Source organism: Lithobates pipiens, unplaced genomic scaffold, assembly GCF_037356315.1.
Source record: "Lithobates pipiens isolate NorthernLeopardFrog02 unplaced genomic scaffold, aLitPip1_a1.2 Scaffold_16, whole genome shotgun sequence".
NCBI lineage: Eukaryota > Metazoa > Chordata > Amphibia > Anura > Ranidae > Lithobates > Lithobates pipiens.
This window is the reverse complement of record NW_027507748.1, coordinates 483,816,377-483,831,645: the sequence shown is the minus strand read 5'-3', so window position 1 is coordinate 483,831,645 and position 15,269 is coordinate 483,816,377. Positions and strand designations below refer to the sequence as shown.

The 15,269-nt window shown below is 41.4% G+C and overlaps 1 protein-coding gene across 1 annotated transcript in view; it reads left to right on the top strand.

Moving 5' to 3' along the window:
* The first annotated feature begins 14,488 nt into the window (after positions 1-14,488).
* The window catches only part of GPC6 (glypican 6), a 1,045,088-nt gene continuing 1,044,307 nt past the window's right edge, over positions 14,489-15,269 (top strand). Inside the window, exon 1 of the mRNA XM_077483046.1 lies at positions 14,489-15,012. Within this exon, the coding sequence (XP_077339172.1) occupies positions 14,874-15,012 (139 nt within the window). The 5' untranslated portion in view covers positions 14,489-14,873. The remainder of the gene's footprint in view (positions 15,013-15,269) is intronic.

Sequence of the window (15,269 nt, the reverse complement as noted above, 5' to 3'; positions counted from 1 at the left end):
TTCAACGGTGTAGTACAAGGGCCTGCCTAATTGCACCCAAACTGAAAGTGTTCAGATTTGACCTCATATTTTATGGTTTTGGTAAATTTAAAGGAAATCTATAGAAGAAAATTGTATAATGTATGGTCAGCCTAAGGGGGTTTGAAGCCCTCTATGCTCCTGGATCAATGCATCTACATAACTTTGAGAATGCTTATGGGAAAACACTGGTGGAGCCTTAAACACATTTAAATGTTGTGGAACACTACACTTTACACACCAGTGTCTTATGATTTTGCATACATTCAGAGATTTGACAGCAAATTTAAATATGACAGGAATACATGACCTGTATATTTAAATTTGAGAAAAGAGTCCCAGCTACAAGACAGAGCCTTATTAAAAGCTATCTGGATTTTATTCTGTTCATATCCTCCAACATAATCACAGCCTTTTCTAGATACCACTTTTTTGATAAAGTAATCTTCCTTTTCCTTATAATCTGACAATAAGGCAGACCCTGTTTGAAAGATTGATGATGTTTGTAATTGTTTGGCTTTTTGTAAAAATATGTCAAAAACTTGCTATCACTGTGTCACCTGCACGTTTAAGATGTGTACCAACATGGAACTGTAGTTCAGTATAAATGATAGTGAGATGACAATTATCCAAGCATGCCGACAACAGTCTACAACAGTCTATGAAACAAAGCTCATACAATGCAGTCTGAAAAGGTGGAATTCATTTATCTTCATAGATTTCTTGAGGGATCTTGTTTGATAAATATTTCTGTCCCAAGTGAAGGGTCCTCTCCAACCCAGTCTGCAGGAGGGCCACCATATTCCCTCTGACCATTAACCTGCACAAGAATATTATTACACCTTTCCATTGACTCCAGAAAGGAAGCTGTATTGTCCATATTCACAGAATTAATGAAAGCCTCGCTCTCAGTGTTCATCACGTGGTTGTTCATCATTGGAGAAAGATCTGCTCTTTCGATGGGCCATAATCAGTGGGTAGGAGGCCAATTCCTAGTCCCCTCCAAAGCCCTCTGTCCAGGTTGGGTCTGTCACATATTGCATCTCTGTTTCCACCATGTAATCTCATAATCAGATCATTCAAATTATGATCATGTCTGGTTCTGATCCCTGGTTGATCAAGTCAGTTTGATTGAATGCAATCCAAATTGAGTCTAAATCTATCAGAAGGGAAATTATGGTTCTTTGCCAGATAAAGATAATATTTATGTACCCAACCCACAAAAGCAACCCCCTCATTACCAGTGTTGGTCATCTTACTTTAAAAAAGTAATTAGTTAAGTTCCAATTACTTCTCCCAAAAAGTAATTGCATTAGTAACTCGGTTACTACATTGGAAAAGTAATTAGTTACTCAGCAAAGTAACTGTGACAGGGGTGGCAGGTGGTACTTGAGGGGGTGGCAGTGGTGGTACTTGAGTGGGTGGCATCTGTGGTACTTAGGAGGGTGGCAGTGGTGTACTTGGGGGTGGCATTGGGAGTGGTATACAGTACTTGGGGGGGTGGCAGTGTTGGTACTTGGGGGTGGCAGCGGTGGTGTACTGGGGGGGTGGCAGGCAGCGGTGGTACTTGGGGGGTGGCAGCGGTGGTGGTGCCATCCTCTCCCACCACCACCTCTGCCTCTTACTGATCCCATCCCCCACCACCACTGATCTCATCCCTACCGTATCCCCCCCATCATCTCTGTTGTAGAAGTGATGGTGGGTGGGTAGGGATGGGATCAGTAAGAAGCAGAGGTGGTGGAGGACTTGGGATGGATCGATTGTCGTCAGACAGTCACTTACTTGAATGCTCCAGGGATGCCTTTCCTCATGGGGAGAGAGTGAGACCCTCCCCTTCACTCGATTGGTGTCAGCTGACTTCATTTTTCAGTGTCCGACCCGCCTCCCTACATTTTCTCTCTCTGGATAGGCGGGGCGGGATGGAGCGGTCCCGACAGTCTCTCTGAGTCTCAACCTTTTCTCAGCTCAGCAGGTAACAGCCCCCCTCCCCGCGGCGGAACGAACGGCCAGACAGCGAGGCCACGGCGGGCCTCCCGGGCGGTAAATGTCATTGCGGTAACGCCACTCAAGTAATGGGAACTGAGTCACCATGAGGGGAAGAGTAATCATTTAGATTACTCATTACCCTCTAAAGTAACTGCGTTAAGTAACTCTGTTTATTTTAACTGAGTTACTTACATCACTGCTCATTACATACCTGGAATTGATCAGCAGTCAATGGGGCTGATTTACTAAAACTGGAGCACTCAGAATCTGGTGCAACTGTCCATGGTAGCCAATCAGCTTCTAACTTCAGCTTGTATAATTAAGCTTTGACATAAAAAACAAAAAAAACAAAACTGTAAGCTGATTGGTTTCTATGCAGAGCTACACAGATTTTGCACTCTAGTTTTAGTAAATCAACCCCAATTTGTGGTATGATAAATTGACCATTATGTTGGTCTGGTTGTCTTACTCTTCATAGAGCTGATCACTAGGATGTTTGCCCTGCTTGTGGCCCCTCTTTGTCTTCTTTCTAAGCCTTTTCTATTGGTGTCTAAATATCAGGCTGCAGGGATGTAGAGAATTCACCAGCATTAACATCAAACTACGAAGAGGATTTCGATTGATTCCCTGGCTGTCACCTGGTGCTATTAAACCGATGGGAATCTTCCATGTGTAAATGCGTTCTTCTTGATAATCAAACGTATCTATTTTAAACTTGTCTAGTTTAGTAGACCAGTTATAAATATCAAGGGGCATGTTCTGCATTTTATGGAATGATGTATAATCCTCAGTAACCAGCAATGCACCCAGGAGCGTATACCTTCAAATCTTTCACCTTCCCCTTGACGACCTTGCACTGTAAGAGCTATACTAAACTACAGTGGTTCAACATTTTAAACCAGTTGTCACAAAATGCTTTATTATTACAAAAAAATGTAGAGCATATATCTAGTCTCAGGCCTCTTAGAATCCCTTTCACCTTTAGGTACTCAACCAAGGTGACAGAGTCCAATTTATACTCTATAATTTTCTTTGAATTTAATTCTAATTGTTGCTGGAGATAGTCAGTGTCTGCAGTAAATGGACTTTCTTGTTGACCAAATTGCTCCACTATGTGATCTATTTCAGCTTGCCTGTATACCAGGGTGTCGGCGATTTTGCTAGTAAGTGAATATAAATCAGCAAATGACATTGCAAAGAGCAGAGAGGATACAGATACCTAAATCTGTACAAAGACAAAATACGTTGTACAAAGACAACAGTTGCTAGAATGTGGTTGGTGCACCTTAACATCAATTTATACATGAAGGTATTCAATACTTATATTGCTCAACAGGGTATTTAAATTATAAAGGGTTCTAGCCACTAGAATCCCAAAAGGACCATATGTATATAAATATAATAGGCACAAAACAGCAGGTACTGAAGCAATATTCTTTTATATTTGAAAATGTTTCATACAATCCACTGAAGAATTATAATCAATGTCATATGTCAGCAGAGCCAAAATACAGCATAGTGGTATACAGGAAAGGCATCTACAGACACCATGGGATTGATTTACTACAATTGGAAAGTGCAAAATCTGGTGCAGCTCTGCATAGAAACCAGTCAGCTTCCAGGTATTTTTTTTTATCAAAGCCTAATTGAACAAGCTGGAGTTAGACGTTGATTGGCTACCATGCACAGCTGCACCAGATTTTGCACTCTTTAGTTAACCCCACGACATAAGTATAATATAACATGAGGAAACAATGCACAGAGTACAACATTACATGGATGTACATGGATGTCCTCATAACAAAAAAACAATAAAAATGCATTGCCGACACCCTTGGCGTAAAAAAAAAAAAAAAAAGGTTTGCTAGGCTCCCCATGTAAAATTTCTTAGGTATTCTGAATGAACTTGAGATGAGATTTAACCGAACCGATGCTTGTGAACCGGGAATAGGTCACTTATCCCTTACATCAGTGTTTCTCAACTCCAGTCCTCAAGGCGCGTCAACAGGTCATGTTTTCAGGATTTCCATCAGATGAAACAGCTGTGGTAAGAACTAAGGCAGTGAAACTGATCAAATCACCTGTGCAAAACAATGGAAAGCCAGAAAACATGACCTGTTGGGGCGCCTTGAGGACTGGAGTTGAAAAACACTGCCTTACATTATCTCAACTAAGGACATCCTTGTTTTTTACCTTTAAGCAAGGTTACAGAGTGCAAACTAAACCCCTGTTTTTAACGCACACTGTCAGACAGGTTAATTTGGTTGGTTGCAGACTGGTCGGTAAGTAGAGCTGGGAATTGTATTTGGTTTCGTTTCACATGTGTCACCCTTCCATGTGCGCCTTGCTGCAAAGGCCAGTTATAGGTGGGGAAAATATATTAAAAAAAGTTGCGCTACTAGTGACACAAAAAATTCCTAGAAAACAGCAGCTAGCATCAACAATGTTGCAAATTGTATATAGAATAAATAATAAAAAGTGCAGCGCTAAAGGAATAAGAGCACTCCCATGGATCACCTTAGGGGTGAGTATTCAACTGGTGGATAATAAGTGATGAGAAATATTACAAATGTACAAAATGTCTCATCACTTATTATGCACCAGTTGAATACTCACCCTTAAGGTCATCCGTGGGGGGTGCTTGTATTCCTTTAGCGCTGCATTTTTTATCAATTATAGGTGGGGGCAGTGGCCATTTGTTTGTGCTGTTGGAATACTGGTGAGTGGATGCACTGGACACCATTGCTGTCATTGTGCTGTGTGCTGGGTGCCCATTGTGCACCTGTGCCTATAAGAAGAGGTGGGCTCAATCCAGGCTCACCTGCGCTCTGCTTATTCATTATAATGCATGTGCTTCCACTATGGAGGCTCTCAAAATTTAGAGTTAGGACTGCAGATAATACTGTGAAGTGACTCTGCAGCTTACGCATGTATTTGCAAATCTGTGCAAACTAAGAATTTATTCTCTCTGCAGAAGAGACACTTAAGAAGGGATATGATTTCAATATACAAATATCATACTGGTGACCCCACAATAGGGATAAAACTTTTTCGCAGAAGGGAGTTTAACAAGACTCGTGGCCACTCATTAAAATGAGAAGAAAAGAGGTTTAAAGAGGAAGTAAACCCTGATGGGTTTACTTCCTCTTTCATTCCCTGCAAAGGTAAAGCATAATGGACTACTATGCATCGCATAGTAGCCCATTATGTGTCACTTACCTGGCACAGGAGCCAGCGATGTCACCGCTGTCCCCTGTAGTCCGGCGCATCCATCTTCTCGGTGGGTCTCGCCGCTTCGCCGCTGTCATTCGGCGAAGCCGTCACTCCCGCGCATGCGCAGGGAGCCGTCACGCGCGGCATATCGCCGTTGACGGGTGCCGCGTTCAATGCGCCTGCGCGCCGCTGTCTATGGTGCATGCGCCGTAGACAGCGGTGCCTGTCTTTCGGCAAATATCTCCTAAACCGTGTGGAATTCCCTTCTGCAGGCGGTGGTCTCGGCGGGGAGCATCGATAGTTTCAAGAAACGATTAGATAAGCACCTGAACGACCGCAACATACAGGGATATACAATGTAATACTGACATATAATTACACTCATAGTTTGGACTATTGGTTGGTTGCAGAGTGGTCAGTAAGTAGAGCTGGGAATTTTCGTTGGTTTTGTTTGACATGTGTTGCCCTTCCATGTGCTCCTTGCTGCAAAGGCCTGTTATTTGTTTATATATTTTTTTTTTACCTGCTCCTTGCTGCAAAGGCCTGTTATTTGTTTATATATTTTTTTTTTTTACCTAAACCTGACCTTCTGTATGAAATCTGGAAAAAAATGTGATGAAGCCAGAGTTGGCAAAGCTATGGATTTTAGAGCTCAGGTACCTTTAAAAAAATGGATATCTCAAAACACATTCGGTGAATAATATAGAGGGGGTGGAAAATCCTCTTCCCTATTCAGAGAACCCATTACATTCAGATAAAAGAATGAAAGGAGGCTGATTTTTTTTTTACCTTATCCACATTTAGATAAAAAAAAGAACCTTCTGAGCGCAACTCCTTTGGTAAATCTAAAGGAAAGTTGTACCAGAAAATTGAATAATGTATGATCAGCTCTGAAAAGTAGCTGCAGCTGATTGGCTGCAGTCAATGTTTGGCCAATGCCTTTCTGCCTGGCCTCATGCAGCTAGTGTATCCCTAGTAAAATTGCCCACATTGTAGCCACATGCAGCAAAATGTTGCTCTGTTGCTGGCCTGAACACTTCTGAATCTTAACCACTAACGATGGAAGTGCCATCGTAAAGCAGGACCAAACCCTCCTAGGCTTTACAGTAAAGGAAGCTCTAAAGTTGGCCATAGATGGATTGAAATTCAGTTTATCCAGCCAGCTGACCATTCTCGCTCCAGGGAAGTCAATCTAACAATTAACTTCTCTTGACCAAGGATGTTGAATGTGTAGCACCATCTAGCTAGGTGTTAGTGCACATAGTTGTTAGTGTAAGAAAATTTGGCCTGGTTCAGAGCCAGGCTTGGTTTAAATTTGGGTCAGAGCTGAGTGGCTCAGGGAGGCTGGGTGACTCTGGTAACTCCCCCTGCTCTCTGGAACCTTGGAGAAGATTCCAGAAGTAGAGGGTGGAGTTTAGGAGGAGCTGCTTGGAGTATTGATGAGGGCTCCAGCCAATCCCCAGCAAAATTAGCTGGCAGGGGGCAGGTACCTCATAAATACTCATGAGTCATGCCAGCAGGGACAGTCGGGTGGAAGATGGAGGAGTGCTGAGGAGGCTGTTGGTGGCCCATGAGGGGGGAGTGACCTCAGGCCTGGGGCTCCGTTGTTGGAGAGACCCTATACAACTCACAGAGGATATCCTTCCTGGAGTCACGGGAGCAAGGAGAAGACAGCAGGAGCAGGTGAGCATGTCCAGGAGTTCTTCAGGAGAGTTAGCCGGGTGGGCTGGTGAGTGAGCAGTCTTGAGGACTGTGCTGTCAGTCTGGGAAGACTGAGGAGATTTAGCCAGTAGGGCTAGTGAATGGGGCAGCTACAGCCAAGTGGGCTGCCGGTGCCTGAAGAGATGGTGTTGGGATCAGTGGCCACAGGGATGTAAAGCTGGATACTGACTGTTTGCTACACACTTAAAGGGGGCCTCGTGATCCTGCCCGTAAAGGTGTTCATGTTGGATTAACCATCAGTGTGCCAACTGAAGTTCTGCAAGCAGGGTAGTGCTAGTAGAAGAGAGGGAGTGTATATAGACTGTATATAGGAGAGTTGTCCCCTAAGTTGTCTGAAGTCAAGTCGGCCCCCCATAATACCCCTACTCCCTAACCCAAAATGTATCCCCTCAATAAAATAACAAAACAAAGCACTGGATTGTTTTCTGACTCAAGCATGCCTGTGGAAATTTGGTGTGCCTGGCTGTGCAGGGTGGGGGATCCCTTTTCATCTGCGGCTCCTATGTCGGGTGCCCTACAAAAGATTTCCACTTGATCCGGGCATGCAGCCAATGGGCTGCAGCTCTGATCAGTGTATTCTGACAGTGAAGGAGTCTTGCTGTCAGAATACAATAACGCAGTGGGGAGGATTTCCTCATCCACCTTGAATGTTTGGATGAAGGAATTGGTTTGTTTTTTTGGATCAGCTGGCTAGTTGATTGAAAAAAAAAATTCCTGCAATTGTCAGGTTGCTGCACATGATACCAGCCATTTGATGGCATGACAGTTCAGTTGAGAACACAAGCACTTACATGACAGTTATCATTCGCAGAATGGTTTGAATGTTACTGTTTTTGAAATCCGTTAAAGTGACAGGTTTAATCCAGCTTTAATGCCTCAGCTACAGAGGAAATGATTCTTTAGGAACAAACAGGCAGCCTCTTAGTGATCCTTATAGATTCTGACAAACGGACAACAGTAGGATCGCTAGTGGCGGAGTCGTCCATGTATCATTAGCCTAATGGTGCCCACACATGCTTTATTATCAGATTGATGGGCAATTCTATCAAAATGATCAAATTGCCATAAATTTCCTTCTGATTAGTTTAGACTGAATTTAGATTACATTCAGTCGAACTAAGCCGATTGGCTAAGTTGGATAATTATCAAGCATTTTGCATCTATTGGCAGCACTAATATACTTTGTTTATGAGTATGATTATATTTTGAGCGATCAAGTGATGAGAATAAATGGTGGAGACAGAGATGTGATTGATAACTTATGATGGTATCTTAAAGCAATATGAAACCCTAAATCAAAAATTTATTATTATTATTAGATGTGGTGGATGCATTAGTTTTCTTGTTTTTGGCTTTTTTCTGTTTTCACATGGTGATCTGGCCAGTAACACACTTCCTGTATTAAACCTGGTTCACACTATTGTGGACGGTTGCGGGTGCAGGAATCACGCCTGCAACTACCCACATCCAACACAGGTTGCTCTTTAAAAATGCACGGCTGCCATTTATTGTTAATGGGTCCCCAAAACATCTAAAAATGTAGTGCGTCTGCAGGAACTGCTGGGAAATAACATGGTGCAAAAGTACCATGCGATTTTTCGGCCACTGCGTTTTCAATATGATGCAGGAAACTTTTTCCCACATGAAATGTACACACAGCAGCCCATGCAAGTGAATGGGCTGCCATATCCATGCAAATGCAACCTGCAGAGCCGCAGTAGTGTGAACCAAACTTTGATGAGATACAACTCTGGATTAATGAAAAACAGGGGCACAGCAGTATTGCCAGTCTAGGAGGGGAGTGTTAAATATATTAGCAGATTTAAATACACTAACAAATTGAAGCCAAGGATGGTTTGTTGCATGCATGTAATCAGATACATTCTCCTGGAGAGCCTTAACACCTAAAAAAGGAAACCAATGCAGCGATCTCATCTAAGAATTGGTAAGCTGCAATACAATAAATCATGGGTGCTCAACCTTTCAAAGAGCGAGGACCATTTAAGTAATTTGGTAACTGGTCGCGGGCAACAATGAAATAAAATATTTATTTTTTATTATTTATTTTGTTTAGTGTAATGAACAATTTGATGCTGTAGTCACTGAATGCAGGTGGGTCACAGAGAAGGAGAAGGAGAAGCCGGCTTTCAGCGATTGCAGGAGCAAAATGGAGAGGATTGGTTCCTGTATATGCTCCCCCACTGCCGTTCCTGACCAAGAGTAAAACAGAATGTGACACTGGTCCCTGACGCTGAACCAGTGGTTGGGGGGGGGGGGGGTTAAAGCCCCCTAAACCTCAAATCAGAGGTGTAACCAGAACCTTCAGGACCCCGGTGCAAGAAACCAGTGACAGTAGTGGTGGTGGGATAGGGATGACATCAGTGGCAGGATAGGGATTACTGCAGTGGCGGGATATGGATTATATCAGTGGCAGTGGTGGTGGTGAGATAGGGATCACATCAGTGGCGGGATAGGAATGGCATCAGTGGCAGTGGCGGTGGTGGGGATAGGGCTGACAACAGTGGTGGCGGGGATAGGGATGACATCAGTGGTGGCGGGGATAGGGATGACATCAGTGGTGGTGGTGGGGATTGGGATGACATTAGTGGTGGTGGGGATAGGGATGGCATCAGTGGTGGTGGTGGTGGGGATAGGGATGACATCAGTGGTGGTGGTGGGGATAGGAAATTGACATCAGTGGTGGTGGGGATAGTAATGGCATGAAGGGTGGTGGTGGTGGGGATAGGGATGACATCAGTGGTGGTGGTGGTGGGGGATAGAGATGATATCAGTGGTGGTGGTGATGGGGGATAGGGATGACATCAGTGGTGGTGGGGATAGGAATGACATCAACGGTGGTGGTGGAGATAGGGATAACATCAACGGTGGTGGGGATAGGGATGACATCAGTGGTGGTGGTGGTGGTGGGGATAGGGATGCCATTAGTGGTGGTGGTGGGGATAGGGATAGGGATGACATCAGTGGTGGTGGTGGAGGGAATTGGGATGGTATCAGTGGTGGTGGTGAAGGGGATAGGGATGACATCAGTGGTGGTGGGGATAGGGATGACATTAGTGGTGGTGGTGGGGATAGGGATGACATCAGTCGTGGTGGAGGAGGGAATTGGGATGGCATCAGTGGTGGTGGTGAAGGGGATAGGGATGACATCAGTGGTGGTGGTAGGGATGACATAATTGGTGGTGGGGATAGGAATGACATCAGTCCACCATCACTGATGTCACCCCTATCATCCCATCACCATCACCATCGCCACTGCTGCAAATGTAAACGGGCCCTTACTGCCCCCCTCCAAACAGGCCCCTTTCACATGGGTGAAATCTGTTTTCTCAGCAGGTGATGTGCCTGATGATCCCTTATTGAGCACAGCGGAGTGGGCAGATGACAGCTCTGTGTCCACTCCGCATAGAATTGCCACCTCATCCATTTAAACCCAAAAACACATATGAACTACACAGGCTGAGGCTAATTGAATGCAGATAAGGCACCAAGTGAGTTTAGACATCACTGGCGCATGCGCTCTGAAGGAACGGCCACCTGCGCGTATATGCGGAAGTAATGTCATCGCGGCTCCAGCCAGTCACAGAGCCGGAATCTGAGAACCCAGAAACAAGACGGGTGAAGATGGAAGCTGTCTCCAGCGATGACATTGCATCGCTGGAAGGCTTTTTTTCAGGTAAGTTTCAAATAATGTGCTAGTATGCAATGCAGGTGCCCATGCTTTGCCTTGCAGGTAAGAAAAAAAACAAAAAAAACGTGCAGTGGTTTACAACTGCTTTAAACAGCCACGGAACCTGTGTAAGTCATATGTGTTCATTTTCAAAAGGCATAAAGTGGTGACCCTAAAGTCACTACATATGGAGTGCCTGGGTACACTCTAATCACTACATGCCATGTCGATTCCGCCTACTGACTGGGCTTCCCCTGTGTTGGCCCTCCCGCAGTGCTGCTGGCTTCCCTCCTCTCACCCCAGCTGCTGTGGGGGATGTTTCAGAATGGAGAGTGGGGGAAAGGGCTTGTAAATAAGCCATTTAACTACCAGTGCCTTCCTTTTCTAAATGAACACACTCACTCACGGTGTTCATTCATAATGGAAGCATAGTAAACTGTGTTTACTATGCTTCACTTTGTGAATGAACAGGAACCCACTCAGCACAGACCATTTCCCATTCATTCACTGCTCCGTGCAGCTGAGGCTGTTCAGTGCTTGCTTGTTTTTTTTTACAGGTGGCGGAAGGGGACATCCCCCCTCCCGCTGCCCTCCTGTGCTTCTACCAGCTTTCTCGTGCGATCGGCGAGCCGGAGAAGGAATCTGCTGGAGGCGGAAGTTCACCACAGAGAATACCGCAGGCCAGATGGTCCCCAGCAGTCTCTATGACCTTCAGAGGCCAGGTGCAACATTATGACATCATGCCTGGCCTCTGCAGTTGTAGCTGGGAAGCCGAGAGCATTTTTTTTTTTTTAGGCTTTCCAGCCTAGAGGAAAGATGTGGGGTTTTATAGACTCCAGATCCTGCTGTAAAGAGGACCTGTCATGCCCTATTCCTATCACAAGGGATGCTTAAATTCCTTGTAATAGGAAAAAAGTAATGAAAAAATAAATAAAATGTGAAAGGAAAGTGTCAAAATAGAAAAATAAACAATAAAAAAAAGAAAATTGTAATTGAACGCATACATAGGTCATGAACATTAGAACAAGAGCAATAATTGTAGCCTAAGACCTGCTCACTAACTGTAAACATGTAACCTGTAAACATTATTAAAGTGTTGCCTATGGGGGATTTATATATATATATATATATATATATATATATATATATATATATATATATATATATATATATATTGGCTTGGGTGGCAAGGGGTTAATAAATGTACTAAATACCATTCCCCTTTTATTTTATTTTTGTGCTTTGGCTAAATAGTATTATTAATATAATACAACTATTATTAATTATTATTCTATAATATAACTATTATTATTAATATTGAATGCTGCATTTTTTATTATTACATGTAGGAAAGTAGTGTCAGAATTGCTTGGGTGGCAAGGGGTTAATAAACTTACTAAATACCATTCCCTTTTTTATTTTTATTTTTTTGCTTTGGCTAAATATTATTATTAATATAATAAAAATATTATTATTAATTATTATATAATATAAATATTATTATCAATATTGAATTCTGTGTTTTTAATAGACCTTTTATTAAGTAGAGATGAAGAAAGGAGCATTGGATTAGCAGTGAGTGTTTTGCAGTGATCCTCAAGGACCACCATTTTATTCTCTAGGGTCTGTGCTAAAAACAAATATATATATATATATATATATATATATATATATATATATATATATATATATGGAATATTTGGGGGCAAAAAAATATTATTTTTTGTAGGAAAGAAGTGTCAGAATTGGCTTGGGTGGCAAGGGGTTAATAAACTTACTAAATACCATTCCCTTTTATTTATTTTTTGCTTTGGCTAAATAGTATTATTAATATAATACAAATATTATTAATTATTAGTCTATAATTTAAATATTATTATTAATATAATAAAAATATTATTAATAATTATTCTTATATAATATAAATATTATTATTAATATTGAATTCTGCATTTTTAATAGACCTTGTATTAGGTAGAGATGAAGAAAAGAGAACTGGAATATCAGTGAGTGTTTTGCAGTGATCCTCAATGATCTTTATTCTCTAGGGTCTCTGCTAAAAAAAAATAAAAATATATATATATATATATAGAATGTTTAGGAGGAAAAAAAATATTTTTTTTACATGTAGGAAAGAAGTTTCAGAATTGGCTTGGGTGGCAAGGGGTTAATAAACTTACTAAATATCATTCACTTTTATTTCTTCTTTTTGTGCTTTGGATAAATAGTATTCATTTATTATTAATATAATACAAATAGTATTCATTATTATTCTATAATATAAACATGATTATTAATATAATGAAAATATTATTATTAATTATTATCATATAGTATAAACATTATTGTTAATATTGAAGTCTGTATTTTTTATAGACCTTTTATTAAGTAGAGTTGAAGAAAAGAGCATTGGAATAGCAGTGAGTGTTTTGCAGTGATCCTCAATGACCACCATTTTATTCTCTGGGGTCTCTGCTAAATATATATATTATAGTATGTTTAGGGGGCAAATGTTTGCAGTGATCCTTAACGACCACCATTTTATTCTCTAGGGTCTCTGCTAAAAATATATATTATAGAATGTTTAGGGGGCAAAAAAATTATTATTTTTTTCAATGTAGGAAAGAAGTTTCAGAATTGGCTTGGGTGGCAAGGAGTTAATAAACTTACTAAATACCATTCCCTTTTATTTCTTTTTGTGCTTTGGCTGAATATTATTATTTGTTATAATACAAATATTATTATTAATTATTATTATGTAATATAAATATTATTATTAATATAATGAAAATATTATTATTAATTATTGTTATATAATATAAATATTATTATTAATATTGAATTCTGCATTTTTAATAGACCTTTTATTAAAGTGGTAGTAAACCCGCAATTTTTTTTTTTAAACCTGCAAAGCAAAAGGCATAATGAGCTAGTATGCACCGCATACTAGCTCATTATGAAATACTTACCTTAGAACGAGGCCCCGACATCTGGCCCGATCCACGCCGAGGGAGCTGACATGCTCCCTCGGCGTTTCTTCCAGGTATCGCGGCTCCGGCGCTGTGAGTGGCCGGAGCCGCGATATCGTCACTCCCGCGCATGCGCGCGGGAGATTTCATTCCGGCCGCCCGGCCACTGCCGGATTTTCAGGCCGAGAATCCCCTTGTGCGCATGCGCCGCTGCAGTCAGCGGCGCATACCGAGGGGAATATCTCCTAAACCGTACAGGTTTAGGAGATATTTTTTTTTACCTACAGGTAAGCCTTATTATAGGCTTTCCTGTAGGTAAAAGTTAAAAATTTGAGTATACAACCACTTTAAGTAGAAATGAAAAAAAGAGCATTGGAATAGCAGTGAGTGTTTTGCAGTGATCCTTAACGACCACCATTTTATTCTGTAGGGTCTCTGCTAAATATAATATATATATATATATATATATATATATATATATATATATATATATATATATATACACAATAGAATGTTTAGGGGGCAAAAAAATATTTTTTTACATGTATGAAAGAAGTTTCAGAATTGGCTTGGGTGGCAAGGGGTTAATAAACTTACTAAATTCCATTACCTTTTATTTCTTTTTGTGCTTTGGCTAAATATTATTGTTCATATAATAAAAATATTATTATTAATATAATACAAATATTATTATTACGTATTATTGTGTAATATAAATAGTATTATTAATATAATGAAAATATTATTATTAATTATTATCATATAGTATAAAAATTATTATTAATATTGAATTCTGTATTTTTTATAGACCTTTTATGAAGTGGAGATGAAGAAAAGAGCATTGGAATAGCAGTGAGTGTTTTGCAGTGATCCTGGATGGAAGGATGTGTGGAAATGCTCGTCTATTCCAGGCAGAGTCCAGTCCACGTTTCCCTGTGAGCCCGGTTGTTAGATTGGTAGAATGCATTGTAGAGCACGTTTTGTTCTCCTGTGTGTCTCCAGGATTTGGTGGTGTCGGGTGCTGGGTCAGGGCTGTGCTGTGTACAGTGTGTGCACTATGTAGAGTGGACATGTGTCCCTTGTCATTGCACACACAGGTGAGTCGTGCCTAGTCTCCTGCTCCTTGCACCATCCCTTCCTCCCTCCCAGGATCCTCATCCAAACTTTTCTTCCATTTGTCGGGATCCCCAGCCAGGCAGTACATTAGGATTTTCTTGGATGCCATTTGTGGACATTGGGAAGTATTGCTGAGATTTGGGGGGACACTGGATTGCAGCATGCTTTGGATGTGGGGTGCTGTGCTGCTGTCACTTTGTACCGGTGCTGAAATGAAGGCTCGGAGCTGCAATGAGGTCAGACAGGCGTATAGTGCTAAGGGATTCAGCCTGGTCACTGTCCCCTATCAGCAGATCACAGGTAAGTGCAACCTACCTCTGACCCTGACACCACAACTGTCGCTTCATTGGTTAACCCTTTGCAGTAACTGCCATTTCACCCTGACAAATACAACTCTTCTGCTTCTGTTATAATGTGCAACTTGCTTCTGTGTACAAACAGTCAGCAACTGCAGTCAGCAATATTATTCAATGGAGTGTGTGTAGTTTACAAATATTGCTTTATTGGGATGCTTGCCGTGAGCTATTATAATGGTCATAAAACTGACAATTTTGGCT